This window comes from Hippoglossus hippoglossus, chromosome 11 (genome assembly GCF_009819705.1).
Source record: "Hippoglossus hippoglossus isolate fHipHip1 chromosome 11, fHipHip1.pri, whole genome shotgun sequence".
NCBI classification, from domain to species: domain Eukaryota; kingdom Metazoa; phylum Chordata; class Actinopteri; order Pleuronectiformes; family Pleuronectidae; genus Hippoglossus; species Hippoglossus hippoglossus.
In genome coordinates, this window is record NC_047161.1 from 13,887,005 (window position 1) to 13,901,423 (window position 14,419).

The 14,419-nt window shown below is 43.3% G+C and overlaps 1 protein-coding gene across 14 annotated transcripts in view; it reads left to right on the top strand.

Annotated features, from left to right (window-relative positions):
* The window catches only part of adgrb2 (adhesion G protein-coupled receptor B2), a 217,196-nt gene that overhangs the window by 167,021 nt on the left and 35,756 nt on the right, over positions 1-14,419 (top strand). For all 14 annotated transcript variants that reach the window (XM_034599688.1, XM_034599694.1, XM_034599693.1 and 11 more), the window contains exons 17-21: positions 4,797-4,900; positions 5,185-5,287; positions 5,755-5,905; positions 7,924-7,993; positions 10,270-10,336. In XM_034599688.1, the coding sequence (XP_034455579.1) occupies positions 4,797-4,900; positions 5,185-5,287; positions 5,755-5,905; positions 7,924-7,993; positions 10,270-10,336 (495 nt within the window). The remainder of the gene's footprint in view (positions 1-4,796; positions 4,901-5,184; positions 5,288-5,754; positions 5,906-7,923; positions 7,994-10,269; positions 10,337-14,419) is intronic.

The window sequence follows — 14,419 nt, forward strand, 5'->3', positions numbered from 1 at the left end:
CAGGACAAAAATCCCTTTCTTGTCCATGTTAGTAGATGGGACATGGGTCTTCTTATCAAACTGGTATATGTCGACTTGTTATTTTAGTCATGATTGACAGTTGAGACCGACTTGCGATTGCTCAAGGGCGTGTATCGGTGGGGCCTGGATTGAAAACGTCTTCAGTGCAAGCTGGCTGTGTTCTTATCCTGTATATTTTGGCTTCACTTCTGGATAGTGGGAGGAAGTGGTGACGCATTGTTCATCTTTCTAAACAGTCTATTCTAATCACCTGCAAATGTCATGACATTTCCATCAGCTGTTTTGACAAATGTGAGCAAGACGAAATGCTAAATTTAAAGGGTGAATATTTAAATGATTATACGTGCTTTAACATTGCTTAACATGTTGGCATCAGCATTGTTGGTATGCTAACAGCCTAACAGTGCCGAAGTTCAGACTCACAGAGGTGCTAGCATAGATGCAGACTCCTTGTCTTGACAAAAGACGTATTTGGTATTTTCATGATGAGAACATATTAAATAGATCGATAAGTTTCCAAGTCCTTCAGGATTTCACATAGTATTTTCACAGTACACAACATTGGACTATGAGATATTACACAAACTCCCAATATGAGTAGAATGGTGAATGCGGTGATGAAGAATAACAGAAAAGGATTAGATACATGGAAATATAGGATTCAATGGAAAAGAAGCAGTAATGCACAAATGGACCTTGGGTTAAAAGAGGAGACTTTAATGCTGAGGGGTGATATAAGACATTAAGATATACAGTAGGGAGGAAGTGGGGAAAGAATGGGAGACACGGAGAGGGAGGGGAATGGTAGAAGGATCAGTGGGAGTGGAGGGAGGAGGAGTGTCAGTGAGAGGAGATAAGTAGGTTAAACTTCCTGAGCTGAAAATAGCTATCTTCTCCATCACATGGTAGCCAAGCTGCCCAGGGGAGCCTGGCCTTATACAGCAGAGCCTCAGCACACTCTTTCTAATCTGGTGTCTCTCTCTCTCTCTCTCTCTCTCTCTCTCTCTCTTTCTCTCTCTCTCTCTCTCTCTCTCTCTCTCTCTCTCTCTCTCTCTCTGTCTCTCTCTCTCTCTGTCTCTCTCTCTCTCTCTCTCTCTCTCTCTCTCTCTCTCTCTCCCTCATTCCCTGTTTTTCTCTTTTCTCACACAATAAGCACAGAGAAAAACACAGACACACATCTCCGCCGACTGCAGCGTTATATCACTATATCTATTTAGGACAGGGCGTGTGTGTGTGTGTGTGTGTGTGTGTGTGTGTGTGTATTTTCATTCCTTCCACGTTATGAAATTAGACACTAAGTCTCATCACGCACACATAATCTTACTGTACCAATTAAGACATCACCGTTTGACAAATTGACACGATGAAGAGCTGAGGGACAATTTGAGGATGTATACTTTGAGGTAAAATGACTAGTAAGGGTATAATTTATTCCATTAGTTGTCTGGCCGAGGCTAATTCAAGACAAAAGTGACGGAGAGAAAAAGAAATGCAATAGGCTTCTTGCCATTCCCTGTGCAACCTTCATGTTTGATCTGTCAAGAAAAAACACAAATGCATGCATATCCTTTGACCTTCCACTCAACATTATATCAAACAGAGCATCTCGTCTCTCACTCTCCTCCCAGGCCTCCCACTAGATGCGCATGCTTGTCGTATCCCTTGTTCTCTTTTTTATGGGGGTCTCTCCTTTCTTACGAGGCGGTTTTGATTGCCTCACCTCCATTTTTTTCCCAGTGTGTTCGCATGTGCGCCGTATTGGTATTCCAGCCTATTTGGCTTCCCTCTGGAGAAATTGACTTCCTTTGATGGGCCACGGAAAAACCACTGAAAGGGAGGCTTTGACTCTCTCTCGGTTTCTTTCTCCCTATCTATTCCGTCTTCCCCCCTCCTACTATTCGCTTTCTCTTACTTGTGCTTAACTCTTCCCACTCCATTTCTTTGTCTGACTTGCTCTCCTACTCCTCCTTTTGAGTTTGCATTCTTTATTCTCTTCTGAAGTCTTCTCTCTCGCTTTCTGCCTCTGCCGTCAGCTCATCCTGAATAGTAACACACGGCCCAATTCAAGCGGCTTAAATACTGACTTTCGATTACTTGGCACATCTCCCTGGACGTGCCTTAGTGTGTGAGTATGTGCTTTATTTGGAGCAAAAGACACCTTGGCAGTGAGTGAGTGTGTGTGTGTGTGTGTGTGTGTGTGTGTGTGGTATGTGTGTGTAAATCTTGGAGATGAAAGTGAACGCTAGCCACCCTAGGAGGTAAATTGAGGTAAATTGTGTGATTGAGAATTTAAAGGCAGGCCAAACATCAAGCTCCTTTTGGGCACGGTGGGGTGCATGCTCTCCACGCAGCTTCATTTGTCTGCTCTTCATCCTTTCAAAGGCACCTCCGGAGAGAAACAAAGTGCAGGTGTGTTGTATATCACGACCCGAATTGTGGAACTATGCGCTTTGGTCGTGTTTACCCTCGTATTATTTAAGTGATACAATGGGTCTAAATAGGGGCAGAGTGCACATAAATAAAAATGTCCCATCTTCTAACCCCATTCCACTTCATTTTTCATATATACTGTATATATATCACTGCTGCCGACACACAAATCCTATGTTAGAGGTTGTTTAGGCACTATTTACTTGAGTTAAGGTATTATGGAAGTGGCTGGATCAACGCACCTCTTTTTTTTCTCCAACTCCGACATTTCTCTGACATATTTTTTTGCAGATACTGCTTTGTGCAATGGTATAATATGCGTAGGTGTGGTTTTTACATGCACAACATTTTAAGAGTAAATAAACGCCGTAGATCGCCTCCGGCCCCCATTGACCCTTACAGATCACTTATGCTGCCTTAATGTATGAAAAGAGATATGTCGTGACTGTCACTGCCCCCTCCATGTATGTCGATGGTGGAGGAGGTTGGGATAATGTACCTCTTAAGAAAGAAGGGAAAAGTGATTGTTAGTCCCTGTACCCACGCAAAGCAACACATATCCGAACGCTTTCAGAAGATGTGCACAAATACAGATGGAATGAACTCAGAGTACAGGAAGAAGGCCTCGTCCGTTTCCATACACAAATCTAGCGTAGAGGATAAGTGAGCCTTTAAACTTTGAGTGGGGTAGATAATGGACGGATGGATCTTGGGTTGATTCTTGAGTAAGTCGTCATGCGAGAGTCACAGAAATGAGCAGTGAACTATAGTAGCAATAATGAGGTCTGCAATGCTGGAAAAGTCACATTACAGTAATGTGGATAAGTGCAGTGAGTTGGATGCCTCCACTGAGGAAATGAGAAGTTAGACCAGACATTGAACTCATGAAACTTGCAAAATATCCAGGATTAGATGGCTTCCCATCGGAGCACCATAAATAAAAATATTGACATGCTGGCACCTACTTTAACGAAACCTTAACCGGCGCCAATTTCACGAGAGTGGCCCCCAAATACATTTAATGAAGCTCTGTCATTGATCCCCGAAAAGGATACAGATCCATTGAGCCTAAGCAGTGTTCAGCCTGTCAGTTTAGTCAGTGTGGATTGTTAAGTGCATACTAAAGTCCCGGCAAAGAGGCTTGAGAATATTTTACCAGATAGTCTTCATGAAGGGGAGGTAGGATTTGTGAAGGGGAGGTCATCCTCAGAAAACCTCACATGGTCTTATATGGATGAGCCGGCGAGACAGCACTGCAGTAGCAACCTTCTCCCCTGATGCGGAGAAGGCATTTGACAGGACAGAGGGGATTTTCAAATACAGGTCATGGAACTTTTTGGGATAAAATGGTGTATACTGACCTTCAGTCCTCACCGATGGACAAATGTCCCTCTTTTAAACCTGTTAAGGGGAATGAAGCAGGGAGATCCACTTTTGCATTCGTTGTTCACTTTATTTGTAGAAGCAATAGGTGGAAGGAGGGAAGCAGGAATCAAAGGAATTCCAGGCTTTAGAGAACATCACTTACTTGTGTATGCAGATGACCTGGTCACCCCTTATTCTGTTGGACGCAATTGAAAAGCTCTCACAGTTTTCTGGTCTGAAGATTTAGGTTAGATTGTGTTGTTTATTTTCGAAGGATTTTGTTGTTCGCTTTTTGATTTCATGTTTGAAATTGTCATTGTTTTTTTCGGAGTAGTTTAATTATGCTTCATTATTTGGCTCCATCTGACAGACTGTGGCATATCTAGTTAAAGGTAATTGCATATCATTAGCATGCTATCATTAAAAAGGGGGACTACCAAATTATTATAACCAAGGGAGTGTAACAGTTAATAAATACTGTAAGTGCAAAGCTGGAAATGTGCCGGCAACTACTTTAATCTGTAAAGGCAACAGCACAGTCACTGGATTTATTCCAAATGACTTGTCACTCTCCTCCACACATATATCTACCATAGCAGCTAACCCGTTGTGTTTTTGTTGTTGTTGTTTCGTATGGAAAATATAGTATCACAGGATTTTGTATCTTTTGGCCACCTGATTATTTATGTATTATTTATGGTTTATATACCAGGGACCATTTACATAGACAAACAGCGATCCAATGCAAGTATCATGTGTTCATAGCACATGCTAATTTTAAACACCCATCAGTAGAACGGCTTTTGTGGGAATAAAAGCTAAACTGAGAACTATAATACTCAATCGAGCACAAATTTAGGAAATCATATTTGGGTTTTTCAAGCTATTTACATCTGAAGGATAAAACGCTGTGTTAATTATTAACTATTGTCTGTTTCCCCTCTCTGTTCCTCCTCTTCCCCTCCCATCACTCTCTCCAGGACATGGGTCCATCCAGCATACCCTCCGTGCCCCTGATGGTGGGCTGTGGAGTGTCCTGCACAGCCCTGCTCATCCTGCTGCTAATCTACGCTGCCTTCTGGAGGTATCAACACACAAACCCACGCATGTACATAGCGCACACGTACGTGATGGTTGTCATGCTATAACTACATGTGTCCTCTGATGTGCCAAAAACCGCTGTGAGGCCCACAGAACAAATGTTTCGATTGCAGCAGGGGGTGGAGATTAGTTTTCTTTTGGGGTAACACGCATGACAGATGGCAAAGCTAATAACTCCAACGTCCAAAAGAGCTGCTGTTCAGTCCGTCAATCTGACATTAATACATCTCTCATGTCTCTATCGCTCTCTCTCTCTCCTCCCTGTAGGTACATCCGTTCGGAGAGATCGATCATCCTGGTGAATTTCTGCCTCTCCATCCTGGCCTCCAATTTGTTGATTTTGGTGGGACAATCGCAAACGCTTAGCAAGGTGAGGCGCTGATGCACAAATAGGAAGAAGAAAAACACACTCAAAAAGTCTCCTCTAGCGCTCTGAAAGTGCATTTTGGCAGTAAAACCTAGTCAATACACGCCTTTAATAAAGACTGGAAACAAAAGCATCAAAGTAAAGGCACAGCAGACATGGTTTGTTCGGTGGAGCTCTCGAGGGGAGGCTTCTGGCACAAAGCACTCAGAGTTGTCTGACATAGCTGTGCGTGGTGGTCAGTATTGATAAAGATCAGGAACACATGTAGAGACAGGTCCAACTCCTATTATTCTACACATTGCATTCTTCAGCAGACTTCCCTTTTTCCCATTTTCCCTTGTTATTTTTTGTTAGTTTTTCGTTGTCCTCTGCTGACTTTATGAGCCATTTTGACACCTCTCACAAAACTTTTGCAAAAACTTTTTTGTTAAACGTCTCCAACTGTTTTGATCTCTTTCTTCTCTCTCCAGGGCCTCTGTACTGTGACCGCCGCGTTCCTGCATTTCTTCTTCCTGGCGTCCTTCTGCTGGGTGCTGACAGAAGCGTGGCAGTCCTACCTGGCCGTCATCGGCAAAATGAGGTCGCGGCTCATTCGCAAGCGTTTCCTGTGCCTCGGCTGGGGTGAGCGTCCGCACTCAAGGCACTTCATCACACGTCCACACTAACAACGGCCGCATTGAGCTCGGTTTTAAATTCAGTGTTTAGTTCTAAACGTCACAAAAGTGGCACAGTGAAATTCATCTGCTCGTTTGTGTCTTGGTGGCTGCTGCTGCTGTTAGAAATGTAGACCGTCTGCCTCGGCCCCGTGTGTGCCAGAGGATTGTCAGCATAGCAAATGAAGACGCCTTCATGAATCAGGCGCACTGTTGTGCGACAAAAATTGATCAGAGGGAGCAGAAAGACCGGCATATTTTACATGACAATGCCACAGATTTATTATGTTGCAGTGTTTTTTTAAATTGTTGCATTATGCTTAACAACCTCATCTTTGTCCCATTTTTTCTTTTGCTATGTCATAATCGCTAATTACGGGACTTAGTTTCATTTAGAATTGAAGACACTCATTGCTGTTCCTAACGTATTTAATCGAACACAGCCAAAGCTCGACATGAATTTTTTACGTGCACACTCACAGACAGTGTCAGACTGTACAGTCATTGTATGAACCTCACACGTCTGTGCCACTCAGCCTCCATGCCACTCTATTACACTGCCCTTTCACTGTGTTGTACAATTTGAGGCACCCGGCACCATGGATGTTGGGGGGGATAATCAAAACATTTGATAACATCTGCACAACACTGGCAAGATGCTTCGAGATAGCCTTAGAAATTCCAACCGCCACACACACACACACACACACACACACACACACACACACACACACACACACACACACACCCACACACACACACACACACACCCACACCGTCTGTTCATCTGTTCATTTCACTTGATATTGATCCCACCAGTCTAATCTGCCAAGTCACTGATGCCCTTACCTGATACAGAGCAGGGAGAATGTATAGATGTTGTACATTCACAGATAGAGAGATACTGACACAGTGGGTGTGTGTGTGTGTGTGTATGTGTGTGTTAGGGCTTGTGTGTGGGTGGGTGGGTGTGTGTGTGTGTGTGTGTGTGTGTGTGTGGCAGCTGTACAATTTGAACGATAGACTTGCAAATGTTGGCGAAATGCACGAAACGGTGATGAGGATCAAGCGGTTTATCCTCCTCGCATCCATTTTGCAATTTTCTTCCCAAATGATGTGATTGGAATCGGTTGCCATGGAAACAGGAGAATCGGTGTGTGTTTGGATCTCGGTTAGATTAGCGTGATGCCTTGACGTGTTGACATGTGTTTACTGTGTTGCATGTCAGTAAGTGTGATTGATGGATGTTTTTGTTTTGTCTAATTGAAAGTTTGCACATGCTAGTTAGGGGACCGGCCTGGCTCCTCACCATCTTATTTGTTAATGTTAATGTGATTTTTCTGTAATTGCTTTTCATTTGCAGCCATAATCACAGCTTTGTTAATTACATGAATATTTCAGAGCCAAAGTCATTACAGACCCAACATATTTCCTTCGTTCTCTGGCACACGCTCTGTGACACCCAGTCTCACTCTCTTTCACTCTCCTTTTCACACACACACACACACACACACACACACACACACAGACAGATTGCTTGATTTAGCTAATTAATGCATGACTTATTGACCACTCCGAGCAATATCTCACATTTTTAGAAACTCCCCCAGCGCCACTTGCTCGCACACACTTGCATCACGCACACCCCGTGGGTCGCACAGGGCGGCGTCAGTGTACACAAGACGACAATCCCCGTGATGAACTTGAATCGGAGCCCATTTTTCATGCCTGTAGCTCGACCTTCATGTCAGGGATGGCACGCGGAGCCCACAGGCTTACCTGCAGAGCTCTCCATCGGTTCCACTCACACATGCACGTCTTACATGCTATCGCACGGCTGCTTAGCATTCGAATTGAAAGAACCATATGGAGTTGTTCACGCTGGAGTGGGTAGTTTGGCCAACATGCTTCATCGCCACTCTTCGGTCTCGCTGTTATTCTTTGTCTCGCCTTTTCTGATGTTTCTCTCTCTCTGTGGCTCCGCAGGTCTTCCCGCCCTCGTTGTAGCAGTGTCGGTGGGTTTCACCAGAGCAAGAGGTTACGGCACAGCCAGCTAGTGAGTACCACAGCAGGTTTTTACCTCAGAGTTGTGTTTGGATGAGCTGGAAGCTGGATGAGCGTGGAGTGCTCTCCAGTTTTTCCCTTTGCTCTTTGAGATGATGACTTCCCTAAAGGATTCAGGCTCAGTTTTATTTTCTAGCCAATGCAAAGGAGATGGTCATTCAGTCAGTATGAAGCCCAGCTTAGCCATAAATAGCTGAATCTGTTAAACCAGGATGACACATTATCTTTTCTCCATCAATCCATCCAATTTCTATACGCACTTATTCTATCTCAGATAAACTAAAGAATCTCCCAGCATGCACTTGGCAAAATGCAAACACGTACTAGTTCGTCCTATTTTAATGGACATGAGATAGTGTTATTAACGTCAGTTGCAAGAGGGGATCACAACTGACATTACGCCTTCGATATGACTAATGTTATACTTGAGACACATTAAACGACTGCAGAGCAATTTAGAGTAAAAGAGGGAAACTCGAGAAAGATTTTACACCTCAGGGACTTTGAAGTAGGAGAAAACATCTTGAGGTATCATTTATAGGAGTTCAATGGTCAAAAGCCCTCAAGCTCAATCTGCTTCATCAGAAACATCTGCAATTAATACAAAAATTTCAAATGCTGATCTGATTGGTCCACTGGGATATGCCCTGCAAAGTATCAGGTGTTGCAGGCGTATAAACACATTTAAATGTATGCATGTTAATAATCAAAATGTCTGATGAGGATATCAGCGACCCGGCAACTCATGTACAAACCCAATTACGCCTGTTGTCGTTCCAACTTGAGGCGGCGTTTGTGTGAAAGTGTGAAGCTGATTGAAAAAATATTTATTTCGCGGCCATAAGATTAAAATCAGTCATATAGAGCTGAGATTATTTTCTTCTCTATATGCTCTGAAAAAAAACCGCACCCGGCCAATGGTGTATCAGACTGGATGAAAACATGTGAACGATGATTACAAATGTGTTCCCTCCTCTTTACTTAACATCTCATTAGTATGAGGACTGTATGAGTCTTTTGGGCTGTGTGCTTTTCCTCCCGCGCTCCCTCTTTATTGAGCAGCAATTAAGAGAAACGGTGGGGTTTCAGTTTGCTCTGATGACATCACCAGAGGACACATTTAAACCACGTTAATTCTCAGTAGCTTCCACACCAAAGACCACGAGCAGTGTGAGGATGTGTTTTAGCTGGTGAACAATAATAACGTTGCTCCGCACTGAGGGCAATATTTACAGAAACAGGCACTTACCTACCCATGGAAATGCCCGCTGCATCCCTCACTGAGGCCATTCCAGTAAATGGGTTATTTAATTGGTTGCTGTGGTTAAAGCAACGCGATGCAACTTTTTCACACCTTAAAATAACAGCTTCAAAATGAGTTTAATGATACACTGAGAGAACGGTGCCACTGAACGCCGTTTCATGCTCCATGTAACTTTGGTGAGTGGGCGCGATTTCCTGCAAGAAAATAGTCACGGCGTAAATCACCAGAATCTGACCCAGCAAGTTCAAGAGTTGTGCTGAACTGTAGATCGTTTAAAAAGATTTAGAAGTCATTAAAAAACCAGAGTTTATCTCTAAACATTTCAAACTTGAAGAATTCCAATCAGAGTTTGGTGGATTTGTTACAGCAGCAGCTCTTCTGATTCAGTTAGCCGGGGATCATGGGTAATATCCCCCGTTGAGTTGTGTTTAAGGGACTATGCAGTAAATGCTCCAGTCAACAGATGGATAGATTTTGTTCTTTCTCTACATGAAAACCACTTAATCGCTCAGACATGTGGCTGCAGAGGGCGCTGCTGCTCTTTAAAAGTTACATAAAAGTTTTACTCTACTTGAAAGTTTAGAATTCTTGATATTTTAAAAGTTTCTTTGGGTGGCTGTGGCTCAGGAGGAAGAGTGGGTTGTCCACTAACCATAAGGTCATTGGTTCAATGCCCAAGTGACCCTGGGCAAGATACTGAACTTTAAATTGGGCATGTCGGCTGTAAGTGTATTAGTAATGTGTGATGGTGCTGCATATCGATGCACTGTGTGAATGTGTGTGTATGGGTTTATGGTAGAACTACTGTAAAGTGCTTTGAGTGGACATCGACACAGTTCTATAAAAATACAGACATTTTACAGACCATTTATATTGTGTTGCTTTCAGAACGCACAGAAAGTGAAATGCTTGACCTGAACGTGGTGAAGTGATATTTTACACGCAGTATTTCTGTTTATACCTTTTCCTGCATAAAATTCTTCTGTGCACTCCTTCTCCTCCAGCTGCTGGTTATCCTTGGAGGGCGGTCTGCTTTATGCCTTCGTTGGACCTGCTGCCGTCATCGTTTTGGTGAGTCTGCCCGATCTCTCTCTCTCTCTCTCTCTCTCTCTCTCTCTCTCTCTCTCTCTCTCTCTCTCTCTCTCTCTCTCTCTCTCTCTCTCTCTCTCTCCCTCCCATCACGAGACTCCCTCACTTTTCAGCAGAGCCAGCCTCCCTGTCTCACCCGTTACAGTTGTGTAACCCTACAAATGTTTTTGCTAAGTTGGCCTCCGAGCGAGGAGCTTCAAAGCGGCTGCCTGTTGACCTCTGAGATGTTTCCCTTTCCCTTCACTCCCACCTGCGCATGTGAGCAAACACACACCCGCGGTGTACACGACAAAATGATGAGTTGAGAACTTTGATCCTCGAGTTGAAAATGTCAGCTCAAACAGCAAAATATATTCCAGCAGACAGGAGTTGCAACACATGTCTGGACTGAATTGTTGCCCGGCAGCTACAGCTCTCACTCATAAGTACTTTTCAGGTATGACTCACTGTACCCAGCATATTTAAGGCTGAATCTTTTTTTTTATCAAAATTTATTTTTTCCGACAAAAATATGTGACTAACAGTCTGTGCCACAATTAAGATATTATTTTCTGTGTTTGCCTTATAGCTATAAAATGGATATAGTTATGAACAAGTAAATATAGCTGTATATTGTCCTGCTGAGGGCATTAATAGCATCTCGGCGGTGTGTTATCCAGCTGTTGTTGTGGCTGCTGTATGTGGCTGTTTCTAGGATTAGTTAATTTCCTCTTAATGAATCCCAAGGTGAATACTTTCACCACTAAGTTTAATAAGTCTGGATTTTCGGGGTAATTGCTTCTACCAGCGGTGTGCTGTGGCTTTTACCCGTAGGTAAGCAGAGCTGCAGAACCTCTGTGATTAGCAGAAAGCTGAAGATTAATATGATGGATGCATATTAATATAATAGCAACAAAAGAGAAACAGAATGAAATGGCTTGGGTGTTGTAAATTTCATAAATATGAAACATCGAGGTCGTGTAATTAAGTCTAGAGGTGTGTGTAATTGTGATGTGCAACAGGGGAATCGAACGGACCACTGACAGTTGGCAAAATTAGACTTATATGGGTTTAGAGGTGTTTGACATTAGTGTTGATGGAGGACTAGAATATGTGGATCTAACATCTGACGGCGGTGACACGGACCAGGTCATCTGACAACTTGTTCACCTTAACACACCCTGTCAATCAAGCTAATTGGTTATATGCGCTGATACCCATGTTGCACACGTTGAACTTTAACCCGCGATACTGATTTGATCAAATCCGACACGGCGAGAGTTGGTTGTCGCCTGATTTCCATTGTTTCCGTGGAGACTATTTTAATTGCCCCACATTACACCTCAACTCCCCATCTTCACACATATTGGTGATTAGGAGACGTCTTCAAATCAAGTGAGGCCGTATAAGTCGCAGTGTTACTGCTTGGTCTTAACACTTAGGGGGGAAAGAGTGTTGAAGTAATTTTCTAATGTGTAAACACAGTTCCCACATACATCTGCGAATGTGTGCCGCCGGCTCTGCTTGACAAGACCAATACTTTCCCAATAGGACATTGTCTCACACAGGAAAATGCCAGAATAGAATAGAATATAAATTTCATGTCCACCAAAGAGGAAAATGATCTTCTGCTCACCAGCAAGCGAGCAACAACATGCAAATTCAGAGTTATTAAAACAAGCGACAACATATCGACCGGGATAGTCAAGCTAGCATCCAGAGACAATCGCCTACTGACGCCACAAGTGGGCAGTAAAGAACAAAATGAATGGCAACATCAGATCTTTTATGGGACAGAACGCTGTTGTGAGATCCGATGCAGGGTAAGATACCACTTTGACTTCAGTGTCGTCTGACTGATGTTTATTCTGAGCTTTAACAGGTCAAACATTGCTTGCCTTGCTCACCCCGGTGAAACTGGCTGTGTTGTTGTTATGTTTGAGATTCTGTTCGTGTGTTGGAAGGAATGGATCAGACAGCGTCCCAGTATAGTATAGTACAGCATAGTATTAAATATTCATAATTAAAATGATATATTTAAAGGCTACACAGTCAGAAAACACTGCCTTTAGCAACCAAGAATCAGTATTTATCCTTTAGGTGAAAATAGGAATTGTTATTTAATCAAATAGTTTGACCTACAAAGAGTGTAATTCAATTTAAATCACCCACAAGGTTGGGATGTTTAAATCTACAATAAAAAAAGTACGTTTTGCCTCTACGAACTTTTATGTTTGAAAAGTCAAAGCTTGCAGCTGCCTTGAAAGACCGAAGGGCATTTGTCCTTGTACGTTGTTTATCAGTGTCTGGCGTTTGTTGGTATGTTTCCAGCTTTCCTTCATTTTCTGCCTCCACAATGTTGATGCACTGTACGCTCCACACCCCAGCTGTTACGTGATGGTCCCCAGCCCCCCGGTGTTGTTGCTGGGGCCCCACTCTAACAAACAGCTGTAATGAGAGCGGGGCGTCGGGCAGAGAAACACAGACCTTCCCACAGGACTCGTCTCTAATTAATGAACCTGGCCCTGGGCAAATAGCAGAGCAGGACGATGCTGACTCACAGAGCCGTGGCCAGACATGACTGGCATGACAATAGCGCTATCTGGCACATCGTAGGTAGTTGTCAGCGGCAGCACACGAGAGGGAAGGAGTTCAGAGGGAGCGTTTCCAGCAAAGTGTTAAAAGCTGCCAGATGTACCGTACCATTAGACGCGGCAAAGGAATAGGCTTCGAGTGTAAATCCGGCTTCTGCAAAAGCTGCAAAAAACTGGAATTTCCACTGACCACATGAAAGTCAGACTTGAACTTCTCAACCACTCAGCTCTTTCCTCAGGATTTCTTGCAAGCGTGTGTAATATCTATGAAGGAGATTTTCCCCGCCCCGGCTGGAGGCTTCTGCTGGTGACAGATGAAGGAAGGAATCCAAGCAGACATTCAGTTTAGGACCTCGATAAGGAAAGGAATCCCTTGCATGCACACTTTGCAGCGGGATCGTGCTAGAATGTAATTTGTGGCTGATGCACCTCAAACCTAAACAACACAAACAGATGAGTGATGTAGCAGAACCTCTGCAGAGGAACACGTAAACGATGGAGGGGAGAGTAGTAGGGAATGTCGGAAATCATGGATTATTAAGAACATGTTGCCATGCAGCATCGGAAATCTCCCAGATGGGCCGGATTTGAGAGCAGAAGAGGTCTGCATGTGGCAACCCTTGGCTCAGATCGTGTGTATGTGTGTGTGCCTAATAGAATCTGTATCACTGGGTCACTACGGCCAGATGTCTGTCCAGCTTAGCGACGGGTTTCTCATTAGGAGCCCGGATGAGAAGCGATCAGTGTTTTGGTGTTTTTTCTTATATTTTGAAGGTGTTCCCCCACAAATGGAAATAAATGCTTGGAGTGATTATTGCACATTGGCAGATTTCTTTGAAGTGCAGCACTTACCCAAAGGTCACAACAACGAATACAATCTAATAGGCCTGTTCCAGAAATGTCATATACTGTCATATCTCAGTTATGGATGGATGTCAGAGAGAAGGCAGCCATTTGGAAAATAACCCTGGATGATATGAAGTGATGGGGGTGAGGCTAGTTTATCTGGAAAAGAAAAAAAAGAAAAACGATGTCAGGTGCCTCTGTTTTTTGTATTTTCTGTTGTATCAGTATTTTTGACTCTAAGGAGGAAAATTATTCATTGAACGTACAGTTATTTTGTGTTTGGCCGAGTTTAAAGTTGACTGTTACTGTAATGGAGCGTGGGACTCCAATGTTTGGAAATACACATTTCAACAGATCTGGTTTTGTTGAAGAATAAACCCCTAATTCATCGCGTTAGACTTTGAATGAAGTGTGTTTTACAATGATTAAATCACTTCTGTTTTGAATGGAGTTTGGTGGGTTGTGCGAGCGTGTTGTGGTTTGAAAGGGAAGAAAAAAGAGATCATACCTTTTAACATAAAAGGTCAACTCGCACTTTGTCTAGCTACTGTTTGTAAGGTCAAACTAATAAAACTAAATTCACATTCAGTGCTCACATTCTCATTGTTAGTAATGCCGTCTTTGGTTGTAGAATTCGGTAACATCA